Source organism: Rhinolophus hipposideros (assembly GCF_964194185.1).
Source record: "Rhinolophus hipposideros genome assembly, chromosome: 14".
Classification (NCBI taxonomy): domain Eukaryota; kingdom Metazoa; phylum Chordata; class Mammalia; order Chiroptera; family Rhinolophidae; genus Rhinolophus; species Rhinolophus hipposideros.
The window spans coordinates 54,392,874-54,407,504 of NC_138060.1; the positions used below are offsets into that span (position 1 = coordinate 54,392,874).

The 14,631-nt window shown below is 44.4% G+C and overlaps 1 protein-coding gene across 6 annotated transcripts in view; it reads left to right on the forward strand.

Moving 5' to 3' along the window:
• The window catches only part of XYLB (xylulokinase), a 44,227-nt gene extending 32,956 nt beyond the window's left edge, over window positions 1-11,271 (forward strand). For 4 of the 6 annotated variants that reach the window (XM_081073198.1, XM_081073196.1, XM_081073197.1 and 1 more), the window contains 2 exons: window positions 2,288-2,382; window positions 6,528-11,265. In XM_081073198.1, the coding sequence (XP_080929324.1) occupies window positions 2,288-2,382; window positions 6,528-6,605 (173 nt within the window). In that variant the 3' untranslated portion in view covers window positions 6,606-11,265. Of the gene's footprint in view, window positions 1-1,563; window positions 1,818-2,287; window positions 2,383-6,527 lie in introns of those variants that run through there. The other 2 variants (XR_013994922.1, XM_081073195.1) reach the window with 2 other exon arrangements.
• The last annotated feature ends 3,360 nt before the right edge of the window (window positions 11,272-14,631 follow it).

Sequence of the window (14,631 nt, forward strand, 5' to 3'; positions counted from 1 at the left end):
TTGGAGTCTTCGGGGCTGTAGCTTCATTTTTCTCCCTCCCAGCACACGAGAACCAACCCAAACCCTCTGTTCCTTTATTCTCAACTTCAAGTGGAGACAAAGAGGCAGGGTCTTAAGTGAATGAGGCCTGGTTGGAGTCAGGCTGAGCACAGGGACATTGGGAAATGCCGACTTGGGTCTGGACTGCTCGTGGGCAGGAGCGATGGATGAAGTCCAGAGCCATCTTTTTAGCAAGAGCAGGAAGTTCAGACAAAGGTGAGGGCTGCAGAGCCAAGCCATTCAGGACCCTGGACAGCTCCATGGTTGCCCATTGCTTTGAAGGAGGCCTCTCTTGAAACTTCAAATAATAAAGGATGTTCCCAATCTAGGCAAGTTCTAGCAAGAGCAGCACATGCCCACAGGGGTATTCTTCCTCCCATTTGGTCAGTTTGCTCAGGCTGCTCCTTTGGGCCACCCGTATACCTCAAGGGCTTTGTCTTCTCCCTCTAGAGGGTCCATTCTTCACACGTTTCCTCTTAACTTTTTCACACACCTGTTAAACTTCTGTTTTCCTATCAACATTGAGAATTAATCAGGGACCCTGTCCTTCTCTGAATAATTAGCGTCTTTTTTTATCCCCCTCCCTCCACACCCTATTCACCTCACCCCCCCTCATGTCACCTCCTCTGTCAAGATCACTGGGTAATTTATTTCCAGATTGTTATGTTTTTAATTAAAATTTACATCACAGTGGATTTTACTTACACTCACCTGTGAGGTTTTATTTCTTTTTTTTTTTAATTCCCTTCGATTTCTTTCTCTTTTGTTTCTGTACTAGTTTTGTTGGAATATACAACTTAGATATGTTTTTAAGAGGAACTTCAGTAGGTGACAATTTTCTGAGGTCTTACAGGTCCAGAAAGGGCTTTGTTTTGTCCTCCCAAAGAATGTTGCCTTGGCCGGGCAGAGGACTTTTAAGTTCAAAATACTTTTCTCAGAACTCTGAAAACTCTGTTCCATAATCTTCTGGCCTTGATTGTTGCCCATGAAATGCCACGCATCCACTTCCCACTCCTCCTTCTGCCGGTGCAGGAAAAGAATTATGCGTTAGGGACCCCACTGTTACACTCCACTGCATTTCTTTGTCAGTTTTCCTTTTCTATGCCCATTTAGTTGTCAAATGTTACCTGGGGTACCACCCTACTCTGTCCCCCAAAACCAAAAAGTGAGCTAAGTCCTAGCAAACCAGTTCCCAACCCGAGGCCTGTCAGCCACTTTGTGTAGAGACCTGTTGTCCCCAGCTGGGTCCAGGGATTAAGCTCATATACAGTCTGTGAATGAGAGGAGAGGGGACTTGAATACCTCCATCAGTCTCTCTGCTGGCCGCCCTACCACTCATCCCATTTGCTCATCCGTACAGCTCTGAGCTGGGATATTCCAGCATTTAGAACAGGGTCTCCCGTCCTCGGTGGGCCCGCCTTCACCCTTGGTGCATTTCCCTGTCAATCTGATACTACTCCTTAAACTGCCTAGAAATTCCTCACTGTTTCTTGCCCACTTATGGCAACCTCCCCTCTTTTCCAGCTCTGCCACTTATTTGCTTGGTGAGTGTTGATTGAGTGCCTCCTGTATGCAGGCAGTGTGCTCGGCACCAGGGCTCTAGTCCCTGGTCTCAGATACGTTCCGGCTCAGCAAGGTAGGGACCTTCAGCAAACCTGTGGCCAGGAATTGTGAGAAGTGGTCTGAAGAAAAAGGACGGTGCTTAGGGATGGAGGGTTAGGGAGCCTCCCCCACCCGTGATGGTCTCTGCTGCAGCTTATCGGAGGAGAAGAAAATAGGTACGTAAAAAGAGAAGAACATTCCACACAGTGAAAAGGCTCTGAGGCAGAAGGAACGGAAAGATGGCAAGGGTGCTTTGCATGCAGTGAGCAATGGGAGGGCAGAGTAATGTGAGAAAGGAGAGGCCAGCGAACCCTTCCCTCTGTCAGATGTCAGGGGTCAGCCACCGATTCCATGACAGGCGCTATCAGTGAGCAAGACAAACTAGGCCCTGTTGAAGAGGCCTGCATTTAAAAGCTTTCTTTTCTCTCTCTTTTTTAACAGTTTTATTGAAGCACAGTTTATAAAACTTAAAAATTACCCAATTTTAAGTGTACAATTCAATGATTTGTAGTAAATTTACTGAGTTGTGTAACCATCAGCATAATCCAGTATTATAATATTTTACCACCCCAAAGATAAAATGCTGTTTCCTTTTAAAGTTCTCATTGGCGATGTGCACTGATGTGAAATGAAATTTCCCTTCTAGGCCTTGCAACTGGGACAGATGTGCCCTTTTCAGAGGTTGTGAAGTTAGCCCCAAATCCCATATTAGCTGCTACCCCAACCCCAGGAGCTTCTCAGGTGAGAGACCATCAGAATTTGGTCAGGGCATTTGCATTGTGAAAACCAACCAGGTTCTTTTTTTCTAAAGGTAAGTTTTTCTTTTTTACCTACATTAAAGTTGATGTGCTTAACCAACAGGGAAATCCAACTGTTTTTTTTTTAATTGTCGAGGAAACAGCAAAAGAAGCAAGATTGCCAACTGAGATTCACAGATGCTGCTGATTTTATAGCCCCAGGGGACAGATAGATTGCTGGGCATATCCTCATTGCTCCATATGCCTCAGGGTGGGCACTTCCATTGCACCTGGGAACAGAAGCCATTGAAAGACTGTCACTTAAACACAAGGCATGCTGGGTTTCCAGCACTCACATCTGAAGTCTGGATCCAAGACAGCTATGCTATCCCTCAGGCCAGGAAATCCTTGTGAAGGCAGCCCCCACTTGTTACAGGTTGGGCTCCCCAGAAAGCAGACTCAAGGATGTCAGTTAGGATGCAGGAGATTTCTGAGGGGGTGCTCTTGGGGTCTGTGTTTGTGGAAGGGAAAAAGGACGTAAGCTGCAGTGCCATCTCAGTGGAGCCCTCAGCTAGTCCTACAGGAAGTTCTGAAGCTGGGATGAGCCTTTAGAGTTTGGGTGCAGGGGCCAGGCCTTTATAGCTCACGTCAGTCAGTCATTGCGTGCAGGCTGCAGGCAACCCCAAGATGGGGTAAGGCCGCTGTCCGTAGCCGAAGGCATCCCCCAAGTGGGCTGTCGCAGAGGTCTGGGGGAGTAAGTCCTCCATTCCTGAAGGGCCATCTGTGTGGTACATCACAACATCCGCTGCACCAGTCTCCCTGTTTACAGAGCGTCTTGCAGCCCAGGAGCAGGGGTGGCTCAGACACAGGGCTCCATTCCTCACTGTCCAGGAGACAGCTTGAGTTTCATGTTTGCCTCAGTTTTCCTTGGCCCTGAAGTGGGGTGATATGGAGTGGGCCCCGGTGGGTACTGTGTACACCCTATGTCACAACTGAGGGACTCTGAGCTAGAAACCCCCAACCTTAACGAAGGAGCTACAAGCAAACCTGCCCAACCTTTACCCCCAAAGGAGGCATTATCTTTATTATCCTGGTCAGTAAAAAAACTTTCCCTCTGCCCCCAGAGGGCAACACGACCTTCTAAGGCTGCTATACACACATCCTTGAAAAGATAGTCTGGAACAAAAGCTGTCACCAGTCATATATATAGAAACACCGTGGAGAATTGTTCCCAGCATATCTTGGAAGCAGAACCTCATGCTTTCCAGGTGACCAGATAACCCACACACGTCGGTCTGCCCAGGGTTAGATTATCTTCTGTTGTGTGTCCTTAACGTTTAAGAGGCAGCTCAGTGCAGTAGAAAGACCCTACACTGAGATAAAGGGCCTTTGGGTTCTGAACTTACTCTGCCTCTCCCTCACCATCTGACCTTCATGTGACCTTGAGCAGCACTCCTCAACTCTGAACCTCTGTTTCTTCATCTGTGAAGTGGGGACATCTGTCCTGCCTTCTTTCAACCTTCCAGTTGCGAGGCTTGAAAAGAATTCTTGACTGTAATGGCTTTCTTACGTAACGGGAGGTCTGAAGGTAGTTGCCAGTGTTGGTTCATCAGTGTCAGGGCTCCGGGTCATGTTCCCTGAAATTCTCCAGATCAGCACTGGACACTGGGGACATCGTGAGAGCCACATATGTCATTTTAAATTTTCTAGTAGTCTCATTACAAAAAAAAGTAAAAAGAAATAAATGACTACTTTTAATAATATATTTTGTTTAACCCACCATGTCCAAATGTTGTCATTTCAACATGTAATCAGTAAGAAAAATGGCTGGTGTGAGATTTTACTTTTTGTGTGTGTGCGAAGCTTTACAGTCTGGTGTGTACTTAGAACAGTGGTTTCATTTCAAGCACTCAAAGGCACATATGGCTTGTGGCTACTGTATTGGATAGTGCAGCTCTAGGCAGGTTTGTAATCAGATGGCACAGGATGTCTCCAGCTGCCCTGAACATCATGTCCCCCCACAACTGTATTCATAGGCAGGAATCAGAGCATGGCATTGGGTAGAGAGTCTCTGCTCACACACTTCTTGCTTATCAGGAGAGACATCCTGGTCTGTTTCCCTTAATTCCCCCAGCAGATTATCACTTTGTCTTATGGTCAGCCTTGGTTTCAAGAAAGGCTGGGGCAGGGTCTGGCTCTTTCATCCTCTCTAGAAGGAGCCCCGCAAGGAAAAAGCTACTTGGGGAAAGATGTAGGGAAACAAACAGCTGTGTCTGCCTCTTTACAGGTAGCAAATACTCAGTGTGTTTACGGCCACTCTCCCTGGCTTGCTCATGGCCAGTCACTAACAGTCATTATACAGCTAAAGAACTCTTTACCAGTAAACCCAACTGTAACCTCAGAATCTTTCTCAACACCAGGTTGCCAGCCATGAGTCTGATTGTTCGCGTAAGTGCCCTATTTGGGGACTGGATTGTAAATTCCTGGAGAGCAGGGTACCATCCTCTGTTTTCTCTCTCTGGCACCTACAGCAGTGCTTTGCTTGGGTGGAAACTCAGAACCATGACAGTGTTTTCTCTCAGGTCAGCATGTTGCCATTTCCTGCTTGGAGAGGAAATCAAAGCCCCCGTACTTTCTCTGTGTTCACACACACAGCTTCTCTAGCTACATCAGGAGTAGGCCCTAGTTGTGTGATCAGTTACTAAAATACTTGACTTTGGTGCTAAATTAAGCCAAATTTCAGAAGGAATGGGATTGGCATGAACTGCTAGTGGCGTTCCTGAGTCCCCGGGAAATCTGGGTCCCTTGTCTGTAAAACAACATGTGCTCACCTAAGGGCACCTGCATTTCTCAGGTAAGGCTTACAGAGCCACAGGTGAAAACAGCTTTAAAAAAAAAAAAGGGAACCAAGAATAAGAATGTGAGGTTGTGTTCCTTGTGGTCTTTTTTCCCTTGTTGGTTTTTTGGTTTGGGTTTATTACACAACACACACTGTGTGTATCCTTTTGTAGTCTACTTCTTTTAAAATTCTACATTACAACCTAAGTATTTCCATTCTTGAAAATGTACATACACATTATTTTTAGTGACTACCTAATATTCTATCTGGCAAATTTTACTTGGGCATTTTCCATGTCTTAGAGCAGTTGCGTCTAGTTTTTCCATTATAATTCACCCTGTGTGGGTACATGGTTAACAAAACCCTTTCCTGTTCTGTTAACTTTCTAGCTCTGCGTCCTTTGAGACGTAATAAAATGGAATGTCAACAGTGTTAACTAGGCAACATTGCTTATGTAAAAATGGCCTTGAATAGGGAAACTGCAGCTGGAGTGGGAAAACCATGAAGATTATTATCTGATGGGAAGTCGTACTTAGAGATTCCCCGAGTGCAGTGACTTCTAACGGGCATGTCTCTTGCCTCTGGAGTTGTCATAAGAATTGCTCCTGTGGGACATGAGGTGTCAAAGCCAGGGTGATTCCTCTACCTGTTCAAAGTGTATTTCATCACCTTGTACCTGAGCTTCACCTGGGGAGCAGGGAGGCTAAGAGACCCTTCTCAGGATGTGTGCGAACTGCTGTATGGCCCACTATATGGTCTCCTACCGAAGAGGCGTGCCTGCAGCCATATGCCCACAGGTATGGTTTTCTAATGTATCCTCTTGAGAGGCAAGGTGTGGCCCAGGGTAGTCTTATGCGTTTGGATGTTGAGTGATAGCTGAGAAGACCCTTCGTGGGCCTGGCACCTGACATTTAGGCTTAGTTCCTTAGGCGTGTTGCAGAAGTAGAATAACTGGGTCAAAACTATGTCAAGGCAAGTTGATTTCCAAACGGGTTGTACCACCGACTTTCACCAGCTGTACAATGAGACCGCCATTTCCAGGTATCTTCACCAGAATTGTATTTACATTTTTGTAGGTTTGATAACAAAGATGGGCTTCTTGTCATAATTTTCATTTTTTAAAAATCTTAAAATGTTCAGAATTACTAGCATTTCCTTTTTGTGTGAGTTGATGCTGCCTTTCTTTTGCCCAGAAGAAAAAAATTAAATTGCAAATAAATGGGATGTAAAATTTTTAAATTGTAAGTTGCAAAGAGATGGAAGAGGCACCTCCTCCTCCCCGTTCTAAACTGTTCTTTCCACCCCTCCAGGTGTACGCTGCCCTCCTCCCAAGGTATGCCCAGCTTGAGCAGAGAATCCTGTCCCAGCCCCGGGGGCCTCTGGTGTGAATTCTGCAGGCCCTGGAGCCCCTGGTGACCCTGCCTGCCCAGACCTGCTGATGCCACTTGGAGCGGTGGCCCTGGACAGCGCTGATCTTCCTCCCTTTCGCGGTGGCTCTGCCTGCCATGCTCCAGCCCTGCCCAGGACCGCCTTGAAAGCCCGCCTTAGTACATATTTCTTAACATAAATAGGCTGCTTGTGTCCCTGTGCCCTCGTATCAAGGGCAGGAAAGCATCTCTCCTTTTCTGTCTTCATCTCAGGAAGCAGGATAACACTGAGTCTGGATATCGTGACTTTTTCCTTTCCAAAAACAGAAGTGAAGCTAATGTAGGGACCTAAAGCAAGATTGGGGAGACAAAGCCGTCCCCCTTCCCATGGCGCCAGCACATCCCCTTCTCCAACCCGGACCCACTGGCCATCCCTCCCCATACCCGGACCCCACTGTGCATCCTTTCCCCAACCCTGACCCCCAGCCAAGTCTCTCGCGCCCTGATCCTCCCCGCTGCCTCCTCCCTCTTCATTTCAGGCACTGAAGTGCCTCCCAGTTTCCTTTTTTGTCCTCCCCATGCTCAGTCCTCCATGCTCTCACCCATCTTTTAGCATCCGTCCTCTCTCCCTCCTTGATCTGTCCTCCCTCCCCTGCCCACCTAGTGTAACTCACCCCTTCCCACCGAAAAACACCTGCCCGGCCTGGTGAACAGGCTTCAGCTCTGCCCACAGGCTGCCTGACTCCCAGGCACATCAGACCACGTGGAGGGGCCATCACCCAGGTAGCACAGTCATACGCAGACGAACGCGCATGCGTGCGTTCGTGCCTGTGTGTGTGCATGTGTGCGCGTGTGTGTGTGTGTCTGTGTATATGTCTACTTTCAGTTCTCTTGCTGAAAAAATTGGGTCATTTATCTGGGAGAATTTCCCAAACTCTGGATTTTGTTAATCCTATACCTGAGGTGTCATTTAACATGTTCTCTATTTTCTATATTTCCTACAAATTAGTAGTTGGATCTAATACAGGATTTCTCAACCTCAGCACCCTGGGCATTTTGGGCTAGATACTTTTGTTGTTGTGAACGGCTGCCGCGCGCTCGTTGTAAGATGTTCCGCAGTATCAGTCACTGGCGTTCTTCCCACTAGATGCCAGAATCACCCCCTCCCCCCAAGTCATGACAATCAAGAATGTCTCCGGGCATTGCCAAATGTCCCCTGGTGGGGGTGACGGAGCAGAATTGCCCCTGGTTGATAACCTAGAGGCTTGATCAGATGCATGTGTGGTTATTTTCCTTTTTATGTAAGACAGCTTCATAGATGGTGTTGTGTCCTTCCGTTAGCAGGCAGATGTGTCTGGTTTTCTCACTCTTCTGTGATGTTCATGCCCGGCTCCATTTTCACTAGAAATCAAATTTTGTTACCTCTCTTTGTTTATTAGCTGGGATTCTCCTACATGAAAAGCACCCCCTAGCCAGTTTCCAATGGTATTGTTTACATAGCAGAGGCAGAATAGATTCTTTCCTCTTTATTCACCAGTTTTCAAAATAATGGGTTGATTCCCAACCATCCTCTAACAGCAACTCGATTTTTATTTGTAGTGTCAGTACGACACACTTAACGTATTTTGTGTGTTTTAACCCATGGCAGTAACTATTCTTATCCTTCTTTTTGATAGCCATTCTCTCCAACTTTTCTCGTGCTCTCCTGATCTCTCTCAGTCATTCTTTCTTCACCGATACTTCTGCTCTGTCTACTTCGTAATTATTGCTGGGCCCCGAATCTCTGTCCTCGTTGCTCTTGCCTTCCCATTCTGTCCTATCTTGTTGGATGCTTTCGTCTATTCTTGGGCTTCAACTACTATTTATATACCAGTGACACCAAGATCTGTGTTTCTAGCCAGAAATCTCACTGGATTCTACCAATCTCCACTTATCTTCCCTTGCCCTTCCACAAACCTCCCCCTCCAGAGTCCGTTTCAGTGAATTGGCAGTATCATCCCCCCATTCGTTCATTCGGGAACCCAAACTCAAACTCTTTTCCCTCTTTCCCATCAGTCCCAAGTGATTTTGGTTATTCCTTTGGTAACTCCTAAAGCAGTTCCTTTCTCTCCATCCCTCCTGTTTTACTTTAGACCCCTTCATTCCTTGCTCAGATTATTGCAAAAGCCTCCGTAGAAAGTCCTCTGTGATCTGCCTCCTGCAGAATCTTCCAGATTTGTCTTCTGCCACAGGCCTTTGCCTTTGTTGGCACTTCAGTTAAACCAAACTGCTTATGGTCTCACCCAGAGTGGAAAATGCTGCAAACGGGTCTGAGACCTGGTGGATCAGAGCCGTGGCCTGTGGGAAGTCAAAAGGAAGGGGTTTCGAAAATGAGTGGGACCAGAGAGATGACGTCATCGTGAAAGGGAGTGGTGCCCCTTGCAGGTTTGGCGAGTAAAGGGGAAAAAAGGAAGCAAGAAGCTGATGATGATGGCTTATCAACAGCAAGTCAAAGATTTAGAAGAAAACGGACTGTTCCCCGCCATGGCCACGTAGACGTTCCTTACTGAAGAAATGTTACATTATTGACCAACAGAAAAGGGCTTTCTTGGACCAAGAAGCAGAGAAAGCCACTCGATTCCTTCTCCATTTTACCTCTGCCCCCATAGAGTTGCCTGTTATTGCATAATGTCAACATAAAAAGGAATTCACCACTTATACAAATATAGGAAGAAAACGGAGTGGGAATCATAACTTCTCAAGCTGATGAAATACTCAAAAGGAAAAAGGGACAAAGTAAGCAACCCCGAAATACGAATTTTAAAATAATTAAACAACAATTGTGAATATAAAAGAATACCATAGATCAGAAATTCAAAAACTCAGAATAAAAATGAAAAAGCAACAGGCATATGTGAAAAGGGAACTGACCAAACTTGGGAAAGAGTCTGAATAAAAAGATAAAATCATAATTATGAAGACTGCATTACAACACATCTAAATTAAAATAAAAATGACTGCAAGTACAGTAAAGCATATAGAAGAAAGGAATGAAAAAAACTAAGACCGCAAAAACAATATAAAGGAAGAGCTAAAGAGGCCCAGGAAGAAAATGATGGATAAAAAGACAGGCAAAAAAAGATTAACAAGTAAAATCAGAGCTCCTGAAGCCAAAAGATAAGACAGTGGAACAGAGTTAATATTTAAAACTGTACCCCAAGAGAAATTTCTGAAAACTCGAAGACCTGAATCTATATTTTGAAGGGGCCTATCTTGTTACTTGGAAAATTGTTCCAGAATGATCAACTAAAACGTATCCTAGCCAACTATCACACTTTGAAGGTGAGGAGAAAACTAGGTCAAAAAGACCTAGTCTTTTGCAAAGGAAAAATCAGGTTGGCATCAGACTTCTTAAAAAGCAAGTAGCAGTGGAGCAACATTTTCTTTTTTTTTTTCAAGCAACATTTTCAAGAAACTTAAAAAATTTGAACTAAGTGTTTAGTATCCAGCTAAGCTGTCCTGAATATCAAGGAGATCTATCTATCTCTATATCTATCTATCTATCATCTATCTATCTATCTATCTATCTATCTATCTATCTATCTATCTATCTATCACCTATCTGTCTAATGTTTTAGTCATGCAGTAGCTCAGGAAATAACCCCTTAGGATTCTACAAAGACAAACTTCATCCAAGTAGGAGATGATTGGGGAAACTTCCACAAAAGGACTGGTGGTGAGCATTGAATATCTTTAATTTTAGATCTAAGGGCAAAATGAAAGTAGGGATAAGGGTGAAAGAATAGTATCACATAGTCTATGTTTTAACAAGGTAAAAGCAACACAACTATACATGAAAAGGGAGAGAGGAAGCGGACAGTACAAAGAGCTCTTTGTTGCCTGAAACAATATGTGCCAATCAAACAGTATCACTTTAAGTTGACAAATAGTTGAGAACAAATAGTTGAGGCTTAAGGAAAAAGGATGAGAAAGCGTTATATAAAGATAATAGTACAGTATAAAGATAGTCACGAGGATAAAAACAGACATCTCCCTCAATGCCCAAACAGAAAATCATACAGGCACTAGATCACATAGTGAAAACCATGCAGTAAATGTAGCATCAAACACACAGCAACTGGAAGGACAAGCAGGAGTCAAATTAGTAAATGGAAGGACTCAACTCATCTATTAAAAACTTTCAGATTGGCTCACAAACCAGTATTTTACTGGCTGTTATTTACAAGACACATTTAAAGTAGGTGACCCAGAAAGGCTAAAAAGGAAAGTGATGGGAGACAATATGCCAGCAAATACAAATTATGAAAAGCAGATTACAGTATCGATGTTAACAAGGTAGATGGAATTCAAGAAAAAATTAGACACAACAAAGGACACTGATGTTAAAAGCCACAATTCACAGTGAAGATACACTGGTTATGAATGTTACAGCGTCAGCCGGTTGGTTTGTCAACTTCAAATGATAGTCTTTGATTCCCACCTAGAGATTCCAACAGAATCTGTATCTTCTGAATATATATAGTGAACTTTGCACTTATTATAAGGAATAATTAATAGATAATACCTTTTATCCTCACAAAGATTGACCATTTATTATACTGCAAAGAAAACATCTAAATTCCCACAAGATAGAAATAATAGTTTTTAATCACAATGCAATAAAATGAGAAATTAATAAAATGTTTTTAAAAAATCACACCTAGAGAAAGACTTTCTGTGAAACTACTCTTGGGACAAAGGAATATAAACCCAAATTTCAGAGCTTCTAGAAAATGATTGGTAACAGTCTAATTAAAATGGTACGTGAAATATAGCTTAAAAATACTGTAACATTGATAAAAATAAAAGATGAATTTAAATACTCAAAAAGCAAAAAAAAAAAGTGAACAAGAGAAAGGGGACATAAGTAATGAAGACAAGATCACACAAATGAGGAAAACAGGAAAAAATAGTTAATAAATGAGTAGTATTTTGATTATTTGAAAAAATAAAAATAAACTAGCTAAGAAGTAAGGGGAGGCAAGCAGAAATACACAAAATAAAAATAATAGTGAAAAATTAACATTGGAACAAAACAATTTTTAATATTAAAGAGTATTTTGTACAATTCTGCAAATAAATGGGAAAACCTAGATGAAATGGTAATGACCTAGGGAAATATAATTTACCAAAATAACTAGTAGAGACAGAAAGTTTAAACAAACTAATTTTCATAAAGGAAACAAAAGGTTGTCAACTACCGTATAAAAAAGACACTACAGTGTTTCCCCGAAAATAAGACTTAACCGGAAAGTAAGTCCTAGCATGATTTTTCAGGATGATCGTAATATAAAATAAGTCCTACCATATTTCCCCGAAAATAAGACTGGGTCTTATATTAATTTTTGCTCCAAAAGATGCATTCGGGCTTATTTTATATTACGAGCATCCTGAAAAATCATGCTAGGGCTTATTTTCTGGTTAGGTCTTATTTTGGGGAAAACACGGTAGGTCAGCTGGTTTCACAGGGGAATTTTGCCAAACCTTCATGGACCAGTCAATCCCAATGCTATATAATGTATCCCAGAACACTGGAAAAAAAGCACATCCAGATTATGTTTACAAAGCAAATACAACATCCATCCCTATACGATGTTGCAAAAATGCCCCCATTCTTCACACCTGTATATCTACATTGCCATGGAATTTTGTTGTGCCCTCCCTCTCTGACTTGCCTCAGCTACGCAAGTTTGGCCAATGAGATTTTCACAAATATGGTGGAAGCAAGGACTTGAAAAGCCCTTATGCCATTGAAGTTGTTCTCACTTTGCTCTCTGCCTTTTTCATGAAAAATTTGTGCCTAAGCTAGCCTGACCAAAGGCATCCTAGACCATCCATAGGGTAACCGCCCCAGACATGTGAGTGAGTCCAAATGAGACCAGAAGAACTGCCAGTCAAGACCAACCTAAATTACCAGCCTACAGATTCATGAACTAAATAAATATTACTTTAAAGCATGGAGATGTAAAGTGATTTATTACACAGCGATAAATAACATAGAAATTGTTGCCAAAAATAAAAACGAATATATGTGACATTGAAACTGGGCTGTAGGTAGAGACAGGGAAAATGGTGAGGAAATTATTGGAGGCTGAAAAAATGCAGGCAAACTGAGTACCTGTGGTGACTTGGAAGATAAGTGTACGTACTGAACATTTTGGCTTGAGAAATTCCTAGGCAGAATGTTGAAAATGTCAGCTATTACTCAGAAAAGAACTAGCCAGATTTCAAGTAGAATTTAGAGGGAATAGAAAGGTGCTGGAATGAAAAAATAACTTTCTCATCTCCATCCCTTTAAGCCAATAAAAGATTATCAAATTTAAGACATGGTTTTAAGTAAAAATCAAGGGCTGAAAGAGCCTTTAAGACCTCCGAAAGAATCAAGGCACTGTCTAATAGACCCAGCTGATTTAAATGACTTCCAGCTATCAAGATTCTTGTCCCACAGCAGCCTGATATAGCTAAAGTATTGGGGTGGGGGGGGGGGAGAGAGATGAAAAATAATTGTGGGTATGGCTTTTGGTGCATAGAGTGGATTCAAATCAGACACAGAAAATTCACAGAACTTTTTAGGAAACTACAGTAATAAAAGTGACATCAATGTAGATAGAAAGGGACTAAATGTAAAACACTGTGGCAAGGAGGGGCTGTCATTTCAACATAGGATTTTCCAGAACTGGAAGGGACCTTTAGAAACCCAGAAATCTTTCGGGATAGTGACTCCAAAGTGTGGTCCCGAAGTGTTCCCTAATGCTTTGGAACCTGGCAATGGTGGAGCCTCATTTGAACTTCAATCAACTTCTATATGGTGGAGTTTTACATAAAATTTTGTTTGAATAAGGTTTCCGCTATTTAAAAAATGGAAACCACGGGAGTCCAACCTCTTCACTTTCTGTATAAGGAATCTGAGACTTAGAGAAGTGAAATAACTCAGACTTCCAGGCACCACCTTCCTCCTGGCTGCTCTTGCCCTGCTCCTGCCCTAACAAAGGCTGTGGCCAAGTCAGGAGAAGAGGGAGGACAATTTCTGTATCCAAGGATCTTGCATCCCATCCCTGAGCTGTGACGGGTTTTTTCTTTACCTGGGAGCCCCATCATCACCCTCCCAAACTGTGGTTGTGTGATAAAGAAGGTGGAATCTGAGATGGAGAACAACAACCCCCAAGAAGGAATCTGGGGTGACGAGGACAGCGAAGCCATTCGCTAAACAAGATCTTCAACTGCGGGGACTGGCGGCAATTGAGAACAATTTTGAAGGTGCCGATTGAAGAGGGTGGGGGAGTGCTGAGGCCCAAATGGAGCAGTGGCGGGGAAGCCAGTTGCCCAGGCCCTTTGGCGTCTGCTGCTGCTCTGCGAGGCGGGGCTCGGCGCCCTCCCTCTCTGGGATGGTCCGACTTCAGGATCTCCAGCTGTGCCTCTGTGTGTGTGGGGTGTGGGGTTATAGACGTGCGGGGCCAGTTGCCATTTCAGAGAAGTCAGCCTTTTCCTGCCGATACAGACAGGACTCTCCTATGGTTCACTAGGACCCCCACTTCACAGGTGGGAGCGAAGACGAATCCAGGCCAGAGTCCTAGGGCTGTTCACCTACTTCGGGGCCGCAGGGCAGCTGGAGCGTGGGCTCCAGCGCGCAGAGCATGAATCCGCAGTGCCGAGGGTACAGGTCCCGGAGTCCGGGACAAAATGGTCCAGGGCCCAACCCCGCTACCTCTGCAAGCGCGCCCTGGCTGGCCCTCCAGTCTCGAGGATTCCTCGCGTCCTCACGGAGGGCGCGGGCTGGGGGCGGGGCCTCTTTGTTGTTGTTTCTCTGGAGCCCCGCCCCTGAGGGGGGCGCGGACCACGCGGCCAGAGGGCCCGCCTCCCCTCCCCCTCCCCGCCCAGCTCGCCCGCCTCTTTGTATCCAACATCCGGGTTTCCCCGCTGGCTCGGCTCCGCGGCCGCGGCTCAGGAGCCATTTTGGACTCGGTTCAGCTCCCCTCCCCCCACCCCTCCCCCCGTTCATGGCCCCTCC